Raw genomic sequence first — 21,067 nt, forward strand, 5'->3', positions numbered from 1 at the left:
ATGTGTCTTGCACTTTCTGGTTATATAGTACGTACCACATAATCTGGCGTATTCGCTAATAAATTATAATTCACGATGCCTTTTGTAAGGAGTAATAATCAATTAACCGAGGGCTGCTACTTACAAGAGGAATCGCTATTTTTTCCTTGATTGGCAGTTTTCCCTCCTTTGGTAAAAGCATCGTGAATTATGCGCAACGTGCCAACTGAACACACTCTATCTCAGTCCATTCACGGAATCTTTTTATGTCCCGTATAAATTGCGGTTGTCCCGCGATCACGTCTGCTGGGCGGACGCACGTGAAAACGCGTTCGCGTAGACAGAAAGAACGTACCGCTTCGGCCGTTGGCGCTGTTTTCGTTTTCGTTTACACCGAGGATATGTACAAAATGATGAGGGACACCAATAGACAACTCGAGGACAATATCGGCCCCGCGGTCCCCGTCTGCATCGCTTCTGGTCGCTCGCCTGTAATACAAAGACATCCTGGTTAAGGCAGCGGTATCTCAGCGCTGAAATCTCATTTTAACATTTCTACATGGAAAGGTTTTGTGGAAGTACCTAAAAAGGACTCCGCAATAATCATATAGAAAATTGGATCCCGGTGGAGTTTCATATATAATGTAGCTGCGTAGCTGTAGTGAGTTAAGTTTGCAATGCTTGTTTTCTTGCTGGATTGCGTTTTAGTAAATTACTAGAAATTCTGCGTTCTGTATGGAATTATAATAATTTACTAAAACGCTAGCAATCCAGCAGGAAAACAAGCATCGCAAACTTACACCGCAGGCTTTAGTTTTCACATAATGTAGCTGCGTAGCTGTAGTGAGATAGTTTTCATAAATAATATATATATATATATAGATATATATATACAACTTATATAGTATAGTGAACAAAGAATGTCATACACTGTTAAATCTGTAGGGGCAAATTTAACTTAACGTAAGTCGCCACTGCTCCTACTCAATCTTATCGTTATTTCATACTAAAACAATGGTTATATTTGACTATACAGTGTCAATTTGGCGATATAGTGTCACGATACAGTGTCAAATTTAATTATCGTCTTGGTAAAAAATAACGATATATTTAGTAGGAGCAGTGGCGACTAACATTAGATTAAATTTGACTCTATAGATTTAACAGTGTAGATACAAAACTCAATAATAAAAGTGAAACTTGTGTTCTGTGAGCATAAATTTTGCATCGTTAAGAAACTATAGCTCTAAAATTATCCATTATTGAGCCTTATATCTTTTATTTATTACAATATATTATATGTTACATTTGTACTCACAGAGCATCTATAATACACCATAATTCTCAAACTATCCATTATTGAATCTCATGTCTATGACGTTCTTTGGTCATCACATTGTGAAGACTAACTCATTTCATCGCAACTCAATTTTTCATGTAATTAGTATGAAGTCCTTTATAGATACACATCTGAAAATAACTTTGTTGAACCTTCGAAATAATTCTGTAGGACTCTTAAATCGGTTGAAAATATCAGAACTTTTTGTAATATTCCTCATGATGCTTGAGATTTCTACATAATTATTTTAATGGTCCAACAAAATGATTTTCAGTTCTGCATCTATTACAGCTAAAATTTTAGTTTTAAAAAACTTTTAGATTTCAGCAAAATAAATTCTTTTCTTATACAATAATTCGCACTTATCGAAGGAAAAAAAAGGGATAAAGATTATAAAGAAAATAGTATCTCCCTATTTTTTCCTTCGTCTTCCATCATGACAGGTGTTGTATTATCTTTCTGACTATAAACTCGGCTAACCAGCTATACATTTTTATTACGTCACTCCTGCTTCTGTTACGTGGTAAAACCATTATTACGAAAGGTTCTTCGGGATTTATGCCGCGAGAATAAATAAACCATCCATCAATCTATCAAGTCTCATTCAGTGAATATAATTTACTTCACACGAACCGGAAAGGCAAAAACGGAGATGGTGGGAAAGAGAGAGAGAGAGGGTTGAAGCGGCTCGGAGTTCCCGGGCGTGATCTGGATAACGAGAGCTTACCGTGCAGCGCGTGCTGGTGCCACTATGGATATTTGCACATGGAAAGTTATTGAAATACTAGTGACGTGTACCGCGCGAAGAAAGTTTCTCCGTTGGTGTGACTGGTGAAATTAATTGAATCGCTCGCTCGCTCGCTTGTGAGCGGCGTTCGTTCCGCGTCGCGGAATGCGTCGGCTAAACTTTTTAATGAATGTCAACTGCGAACGATACATTCGGATAAATGATCCTGTTTTCTGGCACACAATTTGCCGGACCGCCGGGCCGTACGATCGCCACGCCGGGAATGTTGATCGCGACGATTTCGTCCATTGTAAAAGTTTCGAGCGGACTGAAGCGGCGTATTAGGCGCGTCCTCTCTATCCGACATTCTATCGGATATCGGTCACTACGTAAAACGAATCGAAGTACAATTTCCGGACGTCCCCACCGCCCATAATGTCCGCGGAATTTTCTGGCCCTCGTAAATTCTCCAAGTTTTCGTACCCACGCGAAACTTTCGTCCATCTCTCCGTTTGTTTGTTCGCCATTCGCATTTCTTACAGCAACGTAGGAAATTTCACAAGGATTTTTCGACGGCTCTCGCTGAAATGGCGGAATATAGAGGCGAACTTTTCGAAATTGTTTTTAACGCGTTGTAACTGGAACTCCGAGGGATTATTCCGAGATACGCGGCTAATGGCAAAGTTTTCATGAAGTGGAGGACCTATATATTTCTTTCGATGCGGAATATCGGTCGCGCCAGCCAAGGCGAGCGCGCCCGTTCTACGCGTGTGCGAATCGAAGAGTAATTTCCGCCCCGTTCAGGCGGTATCAAGTGGGCAGCTGTAAATTTCTGCGAGCTTTTAAGGTGTCGTATTCTACGGACAGATCGGGATTTCGATGGTAAAATTTTAAGAGCGCGTACTTACAGGCTATTTTATTCGGCTCATCGTGGGTTTTTTTTTTATAATAGACATGTTAATCGATATTGCTGCAATGGTTTCCAAGCTAACATTTCGAAGAAAGTAATTGAATTATTGAGAACGACAAAACATAACGGAAATTGAACACTGATTTATTCTACCGTATATAATTCATTAACAAGTTATATACTAACGATATTAAAACATAAAAAAGTAGTGATATGAATACAGCGCGATAATTGATGCAAATGAAATAATAAACAATTAATTAATTACAAATAAAAATAAACATAAAAATAAAAAGTAAAATGTCCATATGAGCCACCGTAATTGTTGAAATTACTGAGTTTGTACTTCTACACTGCCAATGTTAGAGAAGACTCAATCCATAATTAAAACGTTTGCAACTAATTTTGTTGTTACAATTTAACAAGTACATTCTGTCTATAATTATTTGCAAATTATATCTTGTCGCCTTACAAATACATTATTTATGCACTAATAACCGCTGAAACTCACACTGTCAAATTTTATAGGGTCAAATTAACTTAATGTGAGTCGCCATTCCTCCTACTCAATAATATCGTTATTTTTTACTAAAACAATGGTTATATTTGACACTGTACAGTATCAATTTAACATTATATAGTGTTAAATTTAATTATCATTTTAGTAGAAAATAACGATATATTTAGTAAGAGCAGTGGTGACTTACATTAGGTTAAATTAGACACTATAGATTTAACAGTGCATATAGATATTTTTTATTTGTATCTATTTGATTTATTTTAAAAGCAACTTTTCATTTTTATTTTTATAAAGTTAATTTTTATTTCGCAATTCATGCAACTCGTACGCTTAATACAGATTTAGTGAAAATATCAGAACGTAAGAATTAAAATTTAAAACGAAAGGTTAAATAGCCATAATTGGAATTTAATAAATTAAATTGATTGAAGTCTGGCATTATTAAAAAACAAAATATTATTATTCTACGTTGAAATATACTAAACTTGAATTTTTATTATATTACTTTTTATTTTTAAATTCTGCTAAATAAATAAATTGTCAAATAAAAAATATAAAATTATAGAAAAAATATTATAATCTGAAAATAACAACGTTATTTAAAATATTTAAAATGTTATTTAAAATAATAAGTAAAATAACTATTCTTCTTTTTTTATTATTATGTACGAATTCATCTCTCTGTATGCTCAATGAAGTATGAACTACCAGTCACAGTTTTTAAATAATAATATTTTTTATCACGTACAATATATTTTTAATAGAGAGCAGCAGAAGTTTATAAATTTTCAATGAGAGGCAGGTTGTATTTTGTTTAATTCCATTAACAAAAAATTCATTGAATAATGGCATCTCTTCGCGTTGAAATATATCTGAAGAGTTGAGATCGTATAATTTAAATAAAAATATACTGTTACACTTTTATAACGTTTTGAAAATGGTCGCTTGTTATACATGACACAATATATATCTGGATTATTTTCGCGCTCTATTTCGCAATTCATATATTCCACTAAACGAGATGTATAATAGGAATATCCACGAAAATACCGAGGAAAATTTGATCCGTGCTCGCGCGATGTTGTCGCATCGCGAAAAACAAGTCGTAATAACGAGCATAATTCAATGTCTCCCGCATGCGCTTCATTAATAAATTATTCAAGCCGGGTTATTGAAGCATTCGCGAACTCCGTCAGTACCTTCGTTCGTCGCGGATGACGAAGAGCCTTATTATGCGGAACCAGTACCTCGTATTCGCGCCCTGTTAACGCGGGCGCTTGCGTATATACAATACATATATATTTATATATGTATACGCGCGCGAACTTTGCGACCGCATAATTGCTAAGAGTTTGATAGAGCGGCAAGTTTCGAACGCGGCCGAAAGCTGGGAAGGGCCAGCTGCGAGACTAAGCCGATATTCTCTGACTACGACGAATACACGAGACAGGTACACGAGGCCGGAAACCCATTAGAGTGATAAGAATTAAGAGTCATTAAGCATGAGCCATAAGAATGAGGGAAGAAAAAGCCGCTAAGATAAGAAAATATGGCAGAATACATGGAAAGAACAGTTTTGCCGTATTTAAAAATGTATTTAAAAAGCTAGATACAAATCTGAAAAAGTTATTTTGTTGGACTATTAAAATAATTATGTAGGACGCTCAAGCATAATGAATAATATTACAAAAAATTTCGATATTTATGTATTTCAACAACGGACTGATTGTTGCAATTAATACGTACACAGAAAAAAACGCTTTTACAGAAGTATTAAAAAATTTAACTAAATGTAGTAGATCTAACAATAATTTTGTTGAACTATTAAAATAATTATATAGGACACTTGAGCATGATGAGTAATATTGTAAAAAATTCGAAAAATATCATTCTACTGCTAAGAAAAATGATTACTCGGTTCTTTTTAACGGTTATCTTTAACAACGCATATTTTTGTGATAATAGTCTTAAATTGTCGTAAAATACACTTATTACAAATTAAAAAAAGACTTTTTTTAAGAATATTGTAAAGTTTTATTGAAGATTCGACCTTAGAAGATTATATCTATAATAAATTAATCAAACTTAATTTTATTCAATAATCTTGATAGAAGTATTAAACTTATTAAGTTCAGAATATATATTGCGAATATATTTTGAATGAATTTAATGCTTATGATAAACTTATAATAGATTTGCAGACATACGAACTATTGAAATAGTTGAAACGAGTAATTATTATTTAAACACAGTATGTTTTCTGTGTGTCAGCTTGAATGTCTTACATAATTATTTTGATGGTTTACCAAAATTATTTAGATCTGTATCTAACTTTCTAGATACTTTAGCAAAGTGTAGATTTTTGACGCAAGGTGCTATTTATCACATCCTCGTATTTCCTTTTACAAATTCGATTTCTAGCTTGGATCGCGAACAGTGGAACTAGACGCGCATTTCGGTGTATACAAAACTTTTCCGATTCACTATCGGCCCTGAATAGTTTTAACGATCATGTATGTGAACGACTCGGGTTACGAGCTGACTATGTGAATAGTTAACGTCAACAGCTCTTCTGAGCGGGAACAGCGATGGCTAATAAAATAATTTCGCACGCTATAAAGCAAGGTCCGATGACAGCCGGTACGCTTTGGGAATTCATTTCGGAGCGGAAATTGCAACTTGCGGATTGGCCAGGTCGATTCGGAATTCTGGCGCCTCGAAACGACACGATACTTAATCGTCGCACGGCAGAATTATATTAATTCCACGAAGTCGAGAGCGAATGAGAATTTAGCCAGACAAGCACATTTTTATTACTTGGTAATTGAAATTACCTTAAATCTTTTGGTGCTAATTTGGAACAGTTCGCCCGGTATGAAAAGGCATGGAAATCTTCCGTCATTATACGAATTGCTTTTCAGCAATGTAATTAAAATCCACGTAGATTTGTTAATCAACGCAGATTTAATGCACGTTATATGTACACTGTACACAGAAAGAACCATTTTGCTGAAGTATCTAAGAAAGACTCCATACTAATTATATGAAAAATTAGGTCTTGGGGAGATAAATTAATTTTCACATACCTATAATCTAGTTTATAATGTGACGAATAAAAGATGTCGCAGACATAAGGCTCAATAATGAATAGTTTTTGAGCTGTGATGTATCAAAAGTGATCTGTGAGCACAAGCTTTACAAATTTTTCATTATTGAGCCTTATGCTTATGTAATCTTTTATTTACCACATATTTATAAATTACATTATATGTGAAAACTAATTTGTTTCACCGGGACTCAGTTTTACATATAATTAGTGTGAAGTCCTTTAGCTAGAAATACATCTGAAAACTTTGTTGAGTCATCAAAATAATTATGTAGGACGCTCAAGCTGGTTGTTAGAATGTTGAAACTTTTTGCTGCATTGCTCATTATGCTTGAGTTTCCTACAAAATTATTTTGATAGTCTAGCAAAATTATTTTCAGATCTGTATTTACCTAAATTTTTAGATGTTCAGCAAAGTTCTTTCTGTATATATGTATATTAATTAATCCCAGCGGTCGGTCAATTCGTTGTTTAAATAAATGACAAAAATGTTCGTCGTTTTAAATATACGAAAAGTAAAATTTTTAATTGAACCACTTCAATTGATGAAGAAATGACGAGCGGAACCTCTACCGAAAATGCATGTCGTTGTCTCGTATCGCTCGTAAAATGCATCGATGAAGACGAAGTCGACGTATTCATAGGAGCAAAGACTCACCATTTAGGACATGAACCCTGATGGACGCCGTATTGGCGTTACTGGGCTTGCAGCTGTACTCCCCGGAGTCCGAGGGCTGCGCCGTTTGAATGAGAAGCCAGGAGGTGGTGACGTCGCCACCCTTCTCGGTTATCACGGAGACGCCGCCCCTGGGACTGTCGTAGCTCAGGACGTTCTCATTGTAGTACCAGAAGATGTAGGCTGGTGGCTCCGAGCTGAAGCGTATGGCACACGTCAGGTTTATCGTACTGCCTGCACCGACGTACAACTCGGGGCCGCCCAGTATCGTCGCTGTAGGTACTGCGATAAAGAAGAATTTTCTTTCGTCTTCCTTACCCCTTTCCTTCCGTTCCCCTCGTTCTTCCCGTGCCCCTATGTTGCCCGATCCCTCTTGATCATCCATCTCGACTTGGATAGACTCAAAAAGATCCATACGTGATAGCCTTTTGGGAACGGTATATTTAGCGAACGAGAAGAACGAGGTATCTTTAAAGCCACCCCGTGATCCGTGAGAAGTAATGAGATGTGAAGTTTCATAATAAATACCATGTAAGTCAGGGTAATTGAAATAATGAGGTTGACACTGTCGACGTTTGCCTCTTCTAGCGTTAGATTTAGCCCCGGGATTATCGTTAAAGTGGATTTCCATCAAGCGTAACCTTTCTTCGTTAAATTTACTGATTCATAACTTCCGGATATTTTATTGAACAAAAGCTGGAGCTATAATATATAATTTTACACATTCTGGTATATCGGTCAGTATTCGATCACGAATAATGTCTATTTTTTTAACGTTTATTTTTTTACGTTTATTCGGTCAATTTATTCTTTTTCTCTACCCTTTTATTACTCATAATATTAATTCAATCTCGTTGCGAGCACAGAAATGGATTTTTTTTTTAAAGTTAAAAGCGAGCATGCCGCTTCGTTATTACGCGGACCAATATCACGGACTGAAGTTAAAACGCGTACCAGAAGTGTTTTTGGGAATTTCATCGAATGGTAGAACGCACGCAATACGATGAATGAGATTAGATTTAACGACATATGGAACTTACCAACGACATTCAAGTGAAACTGATACGATTTGATAGGTATGGTGGAAATCTGACATTCGTAGATTCCCTGGTCACGCTCCTGTGCCCACTTTATGCAGAGGGTCCAGTCGGACCATTCGTTGCCGTGGCCCGTGTTTTGTCTGTGTAGTGCTTGAAATCGTTGGTCACTTGTGTACGTGTACGCTCCCGCCGTCAGGATGTGGATGTCCCTGTGCCTGACCCAGGATACCTTCGCAAACAAAGTTGGCAATAATGGTGATAAATGATAAATCGATAGTCAATATACGGAGTGTCCGAGCTGTCTTTTATTGACTACACTACATTTCATTTAAACAATTGAGTGATCTCAATATCGTGTGCTTCCTATACCTATAACACATGTAATTTTTTATTGTTTTCTTTTACATGGAAGATACTTTTTAATTTGTACTTAATAACCTATAATGAAAGATTTTTTCAGTATATTTAAAGATGAATATTATAGAGCTTAAGGTATTATTTATTTCTCTCTAAGTCTCTCATTGGATTGGTTTAAGAACAAAAAAGTCTTTTTTATTGTCTTCTTTTAAAACGAAGATGTTTTTTTATTTATACTTAGTAATTTATTATGTGAGATTTTTTTTAGTATATTTAAAGAGCTTTTAAAGTATTATTTATGCTCTTAGTACGAGACATTATCATGTCTTTTGATGTTTGTCTAAGTCTTTGAATTGGCTTAAGAGCTAATAACCTTCTGTGTATTGTGTATGTAAATTATATTTTACATCTTTTACTTATTTTTACACGAAAAATTCTATTTCTAGTTGTATCGTGATCTCCAATAAATTGAAAAACATTCTAATCTTAAAAAACTTAATGATAGCAACTATATGGAATCCGCTATTTAAGTTTTACGTTATGTAGAATTAATGTACATACATAGTTCAATAAATTATATTTTATAATTCGAATAACTATGCGATAGTTTTCAACTATGTACATTAATTCTATATAATATAAAATTTTGTATAGTTGTCATCTATATAGTTGCTATTATCAGATATGTATTCTCTGAAAAAAAGAATAAAATTACAAATTTCCATATTACTTTTACAAAGTAGAGAGATAATGAAAAAGTTATTCTTTATATTTCCATTTATCCAAAATAATTTTTGTATTATCATCCAAATGACGAATTAACTGTATATATAGAAACAATTTTTATATAAACAGGACTTTATTTTTATGGCACGAATTTAACGCGTTGTTTAAATTCTTTCCGGCAAGAGTAACTTAACTTTCGGAAAAATACGCTCATTGGAATGGAAACTCATCTCGATAACTCTGATAACCATTCGTGTCGGATTTTTTGCATCGTGAAGTACTTCGTACAGTACGCCTGACCAACTTTACCGCGATCCTGGAACGGAAGGAGTGAACGAGGGATCCGTCTATTTCCTTGCCCGCGGAATGCCGAAAGCCACCGACCCGTGTCGAAACGTAAGAAAAGTTGCGGAGGAATACAGAAAGTTTCCTGGTGAGAGTTTCGGGCGCTTCCTTCGTTGCCAGCGCACGCAAAGCAGATTCCCAGGCACCAGCGCCTCTCGTTCACGCGGTGCTGGCGTCAGAGTGTGAGACTTCGAGAGTCTTCGGCGATTTTCCAGGAAAGACTTCGAACGGGAAATAAAAGGATTCCGCGGAACGCGGAACGATCCAGGCGTCTTCTTACACATTCAAGATCGTCTCGGAAATTCTTCAGAAATAATATTATCTTAGAGGCACCTTTCTGACATTTCAGCCCTATGCATTTTTTCTCGCGCGACTAACTTTTTTACCTTGAAGGTAGAATTAACGAGTCATCTCTCGCGCGCGATACTATTAAACTTTGGATTGAATTAATTCTAAGGATTAATTCTTTGGATTGAATTACACTACGTATTGTAGATGCTATAAATATAAAATTACGAAATGATACGAATTTGCATAAAGATCAGTTTGTGCAATTAAAATATTATTTCTTATATAATTTAGATTAATCACATTGCATTGCTGAATTTTTAATTGTATAACAGAATATCACACCGGGTGTCTTAGAAAATTGTAATTATCATTTTGAATAGGTACAATAAAAGGACCGACTTAATCACATTATCCGTTCTTTCGTGGAATACATCGCGATGATAAGTGAATGGGGACGAGAAATTAAATTTTACTCGTGAAGAAAGTTCGGTCACTTAAAAGTTAAACCGTAAGAAAAGGCATTCTCGTCGAAGCTCACCGTCTGTTTTAATATTCCCGAGGACTATTGCGCAGAGACTCGTCGAGCTTTCAACAAAGTATATGCATTTTTGTTCCAACAAAGCGAGTACTTTTTTATTTTTCTATAGTTTTCAGATATGAAGTATGTAGAGAATCATAAAAAAATCTGCATGCGAAAAGAAATGGTGTTATTATATAGCAATAGATCATATATGATAAAAAATAAATTGTATTTCTCTCTGTCTCCATCCCCCTCTCTCTCTCTCAAAGAAATTACGACATTGACGTTTTCCTCTCGATGTTCATATATTATTAAGTTTAATTATCTAAAAATTATACTTGTTATATTATTAACTGCATTAATGTGTGATTAATTAATTAATCTTGGACACAACACTGAGAAAAATAGTGTGATTGGATTAAATAGTAATTCTGATGGAAAATGGACGAATCAGAATTTTTTTATTGAATCTACTAAAATTCTACTTGAGGTAACTAGAATTCTAATTGATATAATTATTTTGGTAAAAATAAGAATTCTAGTAGATTTTACCAAAAATATGATATCAACCAGAATTCCGATTATCTCAACTAGAATTGTAATAAATTTAAGCAGAAAATTCTGATTTGTCCATTTTCAACCAGAAATTTTTTTTCAGGCATATATTTATTCTCTCTGGCACTCAATTTTATACAAATATGTGCACTAACAAGTTTTCATGATTTTAAAAATCCCAAACGAGTCAAATTTTTAGGTGGAATCCGCCATATGTGTGTGTATGTATGTGTGTATAAACACACAAAGTTTTAATGAAACGTCATAGTTCTCTCTCTTTCTCTCTCTCTCTCTCTTTTTGAAAAGTTAAATGACATTTTTCGCTCAATAATTTCCATATTATTAAGTATTCTCGCTCTCACAAAAAAAAAGATTTAGATTATAATTGACATTTTCATGTTATTAAATTTAATCAGCTGAAAATTATGCTTGGTATACATTTTATTACTAAATGCATTAATGTTTATCGAAGTAATTACAGTTTAATTAGAGAAATATATACGTATATACATATATATATAAACACATGTTTTAATGAAACGTCATAGCTCTCTCTCTCTCTCTCTCTCTCTCTCTCTCTCTCTCTCTCTCTCTCTAAAAAAAAACTCTCTCTCTCTCTCTCTCTCTCTCTCTGAAAAGTTAAATGACATTTTTCGCTCAATAATTTCCATATTATTAAGTTTGATCGGTTGAAAATTATGCTTGTTATTTATTTTATTATTAATCACATTAATATATGCCGAATTAATTAGAATTTAATTAGAGAAATGTACATAAACGCACGTGCTTTCTGTGTACCTTGAACTTGTACCTTTTACACATTTTCGATCGTATATTGCATACATGCATCGCTAAATCATAATGCTTCTAAATCATAGTGCTCGAAAAATCGTGCGTGCAAAACACCCCCGCGTTAAAATAATTTATCGTTATCGCCTGTCAACCATCCATCCCGAAAGCAATCGCGAGGCAATGGAAGCAAAACCATAACATTGGAATTCGCGGTAACGGTAAGTTCGACGCATATTAACGTCGAGGTTTTCGTGCGCCGGGTTGCGCGTCCCCAATGCGGGAAATTTCAACCCTCTGCCTTTTCCCCTACCGGAGGGGTTGGTCTTTAGGAGTGTGGGCGGCTTGGCTGTTCGTCGATATTTTCACAGAGCTCCGACCTCGTATATAAACCGGGCGAGGTCAGGAGTGTGTCGGTTCGGCACACTGTTCCCCATTGCACACGTATATATACGCGCCGTGCAAATGCCGTTTACATATGTGCCCGACGTTGGCACCACTTAGCGTATTTACTCAACGAAGTTTACGTCTTTCGCGGTGTCTGGCTAGCGGTAGCTATTGCATGGGAACAAAAGCAGTTTAGCGCTTCCCAACTTATCCATCGGGACGAATGGGGCGATTCGTGGACGCGCCGGCGCGAGGAACGGGAGAGGAAACACTGCATCCGCGCGAAAACTGCAAGAAGACGTCGGCAATGATGAATGTCGAACGTTAAGTGAAACCAAAGCGAGCGTAACGTGTGGCAAATGGTTTCTCATATTGCCTGTAAGGCAGCTAGCTGTAAGGTGAGCTAGCCGGATGTATGCCTTTACTCACGGAAAGCGCAAGAAGTTTGCAAGCGTCTCCCCTTTCTCTGTTAATGACTTTAAATTATTACAGTATAGTTTTTTTATTCACAAAAGATAATCCTAGCTTAAAACGCAATTAAAATTTTTTTGAGTTTCATTTCTATTGATAAACTATATGGGGTTCTGGTATTTATGCCATGCGGGAATATACACTGCAGAACTTCTGCAGCAGAAGTAAAAAAAAATAGAAGTACGGGGATAATTTACAACCACTCTGTTAATATTAAATCCACCTCTATGGGATATACGACAAAAATGCAAGAGTTTATTCTTTTCTTTTTAATTTTTTTTTATTTTCATAATCGTTTCTTTTTCATGAGCACTTTTGTGCTGATTGTTGAACGTGCGGTTATCTATACTGTTAGTTGATGCTTTTTGCTGCTTCGTCTCACGGAATTCAATGGTTTTGTAGCTTTCTTCGTAAAATATCTTTCTTTTTGTCAAGTATATACTAACTGCTATCTCATTCGATATCGACACAGTAATTGTTAACACACGCGCGTTGAAAGATGCTTCGTGACGCACGTCAGAATACATTTTCAGCCTGAATACGATGGTACAAAAACGTGTCTTCGCAAATCTTATTTAGAATTTTACAATATTCTTCGATGCTATTTGAAATCTCATTCAAGTAAAAACAAATCTTTATTTACAATCTTTCCACTAATATTGAAAATAATCGTGGAGTTAATTTATTAAAATTTAATTGTAAAGTTAAGTTGGAAAATATTTGCTTTTATAAATATAAAACATAGGCATTTTAACTTAAATAAAACGATCAAAGATTAAACGTACACGATGTATGCTGTGAGTGTTTTATTTTTTGTGTGGTTTTCTGTACGAAATTGTAATTCGTGACAAAGAAACGCACCACGAATTCTTGTGTTAATGATGGAAATATAAATAATATTCCACTGTTTAAATTACATTTTTATTGCTTTATTATTTTGTAGAATATTGTATTTTCACTTCAGTAATTTCGCCTCTTTGCCTTTTTTTTAATATCCATATGAGCTGCATTGCGTGGAATTTTGCTGTTTTTCTCCTGATAATCCGATAGCGTTAGCGCGCTAATCAGACAGGCGTTTGTATCACGAATACGATTAAAAGCTCTTTCTCCCCTTTTGATATCACGTTGCATCAAGTATGTATCGGAATTTAATCTATCAACATTGAATGAAGATAATTTCAGTATTGTGCGTTTCCTGGAACATTCGATTGAATGCATGCCTTCAGTTAAGTACTGAAAATGCGAAATACAATGTATACGTGCAGTATTTGTAGAATATATGTATTAGATTTATTATATTTATAAAATATTTCCTTTCGCAAAGCATTTTATATTATTAAAAAAATATGTTAGAAGATAGATTTGACAATTTTAATATTTTAAGGATTATTAAACTCTTTTGCAAATGCTGCAAAGTTTTTATTAAAAGGAAAAAAATATCCTAATTTCTTTTAAACCGAATAATATAAAAAGGTATATTTTTGAATATTGTTTTTAACTAATAATTATTTGATTAACATTTGTTTAAAATATTTCGTATATTAGAAATATATATAGTGTGATACATTTCTTAAATAAGGAAATAATAAAAAATATTTTTTTCATTAAAAGTACTTTGAGGAAAAATAAAATATAATAAAAACTAGTATTTCTATTTTAAGATAAAAAAATTATTTTATTAAATATTTAGAATATCATAAAAATATTTAATACTTTTTTGGCAGACATTATTTTTGAAGCGACATTCCTGCAATTATTGATTGAAAAGTGATATAAATTCTTGTTTCCTCTTATTATTACAACATTCGATAGCAATTGATAGTTATTTGATACAACTACGAAACAAAATCTAGTGGTATTATGTCTAGTGACCTACATAAATGTTTATAAAATTGATCACGTCCTGACTATCTGTTTCCAAGTCTCGTATTTATTGTTTTACGTATAAATATAAATCCCGTCGAAAAGAAACATCAGCAATATATTCAGAAGAGAAACTATTTTTATTGCCATTAAATGGCCGAAAAAAATCTCTTCGATATATACATATTTCTATCCTGTATATTTCCATTTAATCATTTAATACGAGCAACGAAGTTCTTATTCTGATTATTTTTAGTGTGACGTTAGAAGTGACGTTAGAATAATTTATTTTTCTTAGCCTTTCCCATAGAATTAAACATAATAAACAATTTCAAAACGTTTCAAAGAAAGAAAAATAATTCATGGAATGTGGTGAACACGGAACAATTTACACATATTTTTATTTTTAAGATGTTAGAGTGAATTAGTAATACTTGCTCATACTTACTTTAGCAATACTTACTTATTGGCTTTGCAACAAGTAGCCTCAGGGAAAACTAAACTAACTCGTAAATTGACTTTCGCGTTGCGATAGCTTAACCACTAGTGCGCGAATAATTAAATTGCTTTGTGAGAAAACAGAAATGCGGAAAAATTTTTCAGCGAAACCCTGATTCTATCATTAAACATAGTTACTACATAACGCAACAAAACAATACAAAAAATCAATTTTTTTCGTCTATACATGTTTATTGCGGCCGACGCTTTTGCAGACGTTGTACAATAGTGTTTCAATTAAGTCTTCTCTCCTTTTCTCTTGTTTTAATTATTTTATCGTTTTAATTATTCCGTTACAATTAAATACAATAAAATATATTTTTAAATAACACAATTTCTAAAAGATATATTATTGAAGTTCAAGATATTTTATTCGTTTGCATCTTATGTTTAATTAATTAGTTTTCGATGAAAGTTTAATGAAGTGCTACTTCTTTTTGTTGGCTTCTTAATCTTTAATCTTTATTCTCAATGGTTATATCAGAAACTTTCTAAAATATTATTGAAGAAAATATAAAATAAAGTTTTGTTAACTGTTTCTACTATTGAAGTGTGAATAATTTAATTTAAGTTGAGGGAGCTTTTAATATTTTCAATTACTTAGAGTTCGAGAACTATTAGCGACTCTTTTCATTAAAGAAAGGTTCCAATGGTTCATTCCAATTCAGTATAAAATCTATTGTAATTTTTTCGGGAGAGGTTTGCAAAATCTTGTGTAATGTTTTACTTTTGTCGAACGTACATTTCTCTTCTTTTCTATAATTTTTTTTAATTTTCTATTATTTTTCATAAAACGTGGAATCGGTTTTAAGTTACTGTTGCTGTTACAAGGATCTCTATTGTCATCGTTAGAACAGAGTAACTAAATCCCTGGTTTACATGAAGGAAAATACTGTTTAAAATGAATACGAATCGACATATGATATCCAAAGGACGTATTTATTTGAAATAAACAATGAAACTGAATATATTTTAGAAGAATCGTCGGTACATCTTTGAAAGATTACGTTTGTAATAATGTGCGCAAATTCGATCAATTCGACCATCTCATAGTTTTGATCGTTTCTTTTAATAGAGATTGTAATAATAGTATTGTGTCTACGATAAAATTGAATTTCTAGTTACTTCTAAGGCCAATTAACGTTCAATCGACTCCGTGCAACTTGATTATTTCCTGCAAATCGTTTCTTCTAAAATCCCTTTATGAAAATCGGTTTCCTGTCTACCCTTTGTGTGAGAGAGAAAGAGTGTATGTGTGTATATATTTGACGATAGTTTAAATGCATAAGTTTAATTTAAATGTATAATAAGAACGATAACGCTATTTCAAGAACGTGGCGTAATTAAAATTCGTTTAATATTTCCTAATTGTGTAAAATGAAAAATAATTCCACTTATAAATTGAAGATTCTTGTCTATTCTGTATAACAACTGCAAGAAATATTTCAAGCAGGGTGAACGCTCCTATTATGTAGACGATATCTTTGTTTCGTAATTTATAATTCACAAGGCAATGTAATGAAGGTTCTTACGGTCTTGTCGCCTAGATTGCGAACTCGGCACGTGAGGTATGCAGTTTTTCCAATCAGGGCCGTCACGTTGGTATTCTGTGTGAAGTCGAAGGTGGGTTCCGGTTTCGACTTCGGGCCGGAAGAATGATCCAGCATTTGTTGCCGAGGTCTGGTCTGGATCGCGTGTCTATCCATGTTATCTATCGTTCGATCTCCTAGACTCAGCGTATCTGTAACACGAAAGAAATTTGCTGATTGAGTATTCAGAAGTTGTAGTGTACGCTGAATGATTAATGTTATTCGACAAACCGCGACAAAGGGAAAATATAAATTTTATTTCTATTGCTACACGTTTACGTACTGTATGTTTGATGAATTCCATTGAACTACATTGCATCGAGACATAGACTTTATTTTAGCATTTTATTTTTTTTAATTAGCAAAAAGTTGATTTGATGGACATTTCTGATTATTTTTGAGAAATTTAAATCGTACTAGTACACGAACTATGTTAATTTCTGTACCAGTTAATTTCCGGTTGACAAATTAGCCTTTAACCAAATTCCGTAGCCAAACAAGCGATTAGTGAAATTTCCGGTTAATTGAAATCTGTAATGGCAGCCATTAAATGCACGAGCGAGGAGTAACAAAGCTCTAAAGCACTCGACACTCGACAAAACATTTACTACTTTTTGAAAAATACAGTACCGTGGATAGCGTATATTTTTTAAGTTAAGCATTAAAAATCTAATAAAAACGTGGAAATAAAAAACCGATCTTTTATCGATTTCAGTTATTTCAATATTCGCAGAAGTCAAATATAAAAGGGGACACTGCAGTTTAATATGCGAGCAACGATCGAACTGTCCCTTGAAATAGAAAGCGATTGGTATTTCATTCAACAATTCGAAACTTTTAATGTCGTCCATTCGCTATGGCTACAATCGTTACTATCGTGTGAATAAAAGCGAAAACGTTCACGCTTATATTTCTGCAATTATAAAATATAATGGAATATAAGTATTGTAGATATGTTTAAAATTGTAATTATCAAGTTATTCACAATAGTTGTGTAAATAACATCGCTTTTAAATAATATATATTAATTTTTAATATTTGATAAAAAGTTCACAACATTCATTTATATATTTATGCTAAAATATTTACAATATACAAAAAAAAATTCAAAAAATAAATTTACTACAGTAGTTATGTAATGTAGATTTTAAATAATATTAATTTTTAATATTTAAACAAGTTTATGATGTTTATATTACAATATTCATGCTACAATATTTAAAATAATATATGAGAAGAGTTCAGAAAATAAATTATATTTTTTAGCAAATCAAGAATAAGGTTTAAAAAATTAAAAGTAAGATTACAGCGAAAGAAACGTGTCCGAGATATATGTTAAACTTTTGAAGAATCTATGTGCAAATGAAGATTATGATTTTTATTTAATTATAATTTAATCGATAAAATGTAGTTAATTGCTCAGAAAATTTAATGGGATCACTCGAGAGCTGTGACGTCAGTGTAGCTGTGCTCAGATGCTGCAAAATGGTCCGTAGCACCCGTGCACTTTGTGCACTGCAAGTTGTTGAGTTAGAAATGCACTCAGGAACGGTCGATATATGTCTCAAAGTAGTAGAAGTGTTTGCTTAGTGTTTGAAACTAACTCCACTGCATATTCCGGATTTAATGGCGGAAGATATATCCATCGCTAACATATGAACTCCATGTTTAGAGTATTTAACTCTTTTCCTATCTTGGTTTTATTTTAACAGTATTAATCCGATGTCACTTTTAAAATTAAGATAAAATAAATATCTTCAAATTTTGTCAAGTTTTACCTCTGTCAATTTTAATTTAATATTTTTTAAATTCTGTTATCAAATACTGAATATCATTCAAAATGACTTCCCAGCGACCGAGATTCAAAATAGTCGAGGACGATGATGCCAAAGCACACGATCGACTGCGTCTTTTCAATGCACGAATAGAAGGGGGCGAGTAATTTTAACAGGCAAGTGCATACAAAGTATCTATAGTTGAGTAATCAGAGAACTGTAATAGCTACGGGATGTATCTATAGCCGGAGGAAGATTGGATGGAATTAGATTAGATCAGAGCTCATTACGCTTCGGCTTAAGAGTGAATTAGGTAGAGAATGGCTTGTACAAGTAAGGGACTTTACTTTCGGTTAAGATAAATCTTTCTTCATTGTTTTTCTTATAATACATCACGTTGATGATAATGGAGACTGCCATCTTGAAGACAATGGCGATGAGCCGCAATGTATTGTAGAAGTATCTTGTCTCTCGGGATACTGAGTAGTTGAACGAACTTTAAGACACCAGTATAGCTCTTCAGCTTTGGCATCTTCGCAAGATCTGATACGTATTAAAAGTAAAACGTTCCTTCCTATAACTATCTCGAGTGAGTGTACTCTTCTCTAAAAATTAGAGTGATCAATCTTCAGTTTTTATACATTTGAATAAATATTATTCTGAAGTGCCTTACAACATGCCAGAAAAAATTTTTGTTATGTAAAAATTCTGCTTTAAGCGTATTTAGATTAATATATTGTATTTTGTTTTATTTATTTTTATTATAATTTTATTTATGGCTTATTTGCATTTTCAAAGTTTTACGCTAAGATTTAAACATTTTAATTATTTAGTGAATTTATTTATGCAAGTCTCTCAAAAACAAAAAGGAAACTATATTAAAATAATAGACACTCTGTTATTGTATAATCTAATATATATAATCGATAAAATATAATCGTATTTATGTGTTTCCTGGAGAAAATAGATCACTGCACTCTTGATTTTAATTTTAACAACGAAATCGTTGAAGCTTTGTTTCTCGCAGGATAATAAAGGGAGGAGAGTCAAGTTGTTAGTTTGATGTCAACGCATCCGAATGGAAACGGTAGATTGTAACCCCTCTAATTAACGAGGACATATCGCAGCGAGCGAGCAAAAGCTGATAGTCTACGTGGAAAACTTTGCACTTCATTAGCTTTCCACCGAGATACGCCTCAGGTGCGGCAGTCTCATGCTCCAACAATGTGATATCCGTGCAACGAAGTGTGCGTGTGTGCATGTATGTGTGGGGATGCTCTCTCGAATCTCGATATACGAAGACAGCCGTGATGATATATAAGGGGCGAGTTCTAGGAAAGCCAAAGAGAAGGACTCCCTGGAGTGCATGGAAAAGCTCGTTATAAGCTCTTCGGTCTTAGTTGCCGCTACGAAATTAATTAAAGCAAGTGCTCGCTCAGGCGGGCGCGAGATATCAAGAAATGTCCTTTTGTTGGTTGCATAGAGAATTCGCGTGCGGGGCATCATTCGCGAAAGATAATGAGCGACGGGTGGGTGTATTCTTACGAATGCCGAAGTGCACTTAAGACTAGAAGGGTGGTAGAGAGAGAGAGTGGAAAGATTATTAAGATAAAGATTAAGTTCCTCTACACCATAACTTGGCCAAGACGTTGTTCGATGTTCGTTTATATCCTGCTTGTCGTTATTGTGCCGTTACGTATATAGTACACGATATAGTTCAACGCTATAATACACGCGGCTTGCGTGTTTCTCGTGAAGTATATCATGTTAGACGTTGTATAGGACTGTTATTCAGATTTTATTAATTTATATACTCCGCGTCGTATCTATGCACGATAATGATAATAATAGAACAGTTCATTCTAGCTCTCGTAATGTATTTTTTACAAGAATGCTAAATAATAAATAAGATTTATAATTATAAAATATTAAATAATGAATGATATTAATTTTAGACAAAAAATTTGTAATAGGGACATTTTTATCGCGCACATAGAAAAAACGATTTTGCTGAAATATCTAAAAATTTAGCTATAGATACACATCTGAAATTAATTTTGTTGAACCTTTAAAATAATTATGTAGAAAACTCAAGCATGATAAGCTACAAAAAATTGTAACATTTTTAATAACCAGCTTGAGCTACATAATTATTTTGATAATTCCATAAAATTATTTTCAGATCCGCATTTAGTTAAATTTTTAGATACTTCAGCAAAAGCGTTCTTTCTGTGCATCAACCGTTAGCCTATTTGACGAAAATAGCATATTCCTCCTTGTGAGAAAAAAAACGGAAGATGACAAAGATTACGTTCCACACGTGAGAAAAAAACACATCTGCGGAGCGAGATTGTTCGTGGATAGATTTGAAGTATAACCCAGATAATTTTCATCGATTTATACACGACTAGCTGTTCAGCAAATTACGAACCATTCGTTTTCAGGGGAGTTGAGAAAAAGCTGGATTTGCCGGCGGGTTCATGTCGGCGCTTCTTTCCTTTTTTCAGAGTGACTCCCAGTAATTGCACCTTCTGTCACTAGCGGCGTCATTTGACATGGGTGGTTACTCTTGTTATTACGGTCGCGCCCGAGGTCATAGATTTA

General features: G+C 33.8%; 1 protein-coding gene across 1 annotated transcript in view; it reads right to left on the reverse strand.

The window, feature by feature from the left end:
- Positions 1-255: 255 nt before the first annotated feature.
- LOC108761798 (cell adhesion molecule 2) overlaps positions 256-21,067 on the reverse strand; it is a 43,030-nt gene continuing 22,218 nt past the window's right edge. The window contains exons 2-5 of the mRNA XM_018508523.1: positions 16,632-16,840; positions 8,298-8,526; positions 7,240-7,539; positions 256-468 (exon numbers count right to left, since the gene is read on the reverse strand). Coding sequence (XP_018364025.1) covers positions 368-468; positions 7,240-7,539; positions 8,298-8,526; positions 16,632-16,840 — 839 coding nt within the window. The 3' untranslated portion in view covers positions 256-367. The remainder of the gene's footprint in view (positions 469-7,239; positions 7,540-8,297; positions 8,527-16,631; positions 16,841-21,067) is intronic.

This window comes from Trachymyrmex cornetzi, unplaced genomic scaffold (assembly GCF_001594075.2).
Source record: "Trachymyrmex cornetzi isolate Tcor2-1 unplaced genomic scaffold, Tcor1.1 scaffold262, whole genome shotgun sequence".
Lineage (NCBI taxonomy): Eukaryota > Metazoa > Arthropoda > Insecta > Hymenoptera > Formicidae > Trachymyrmex > Trachymyrmex cornetzi.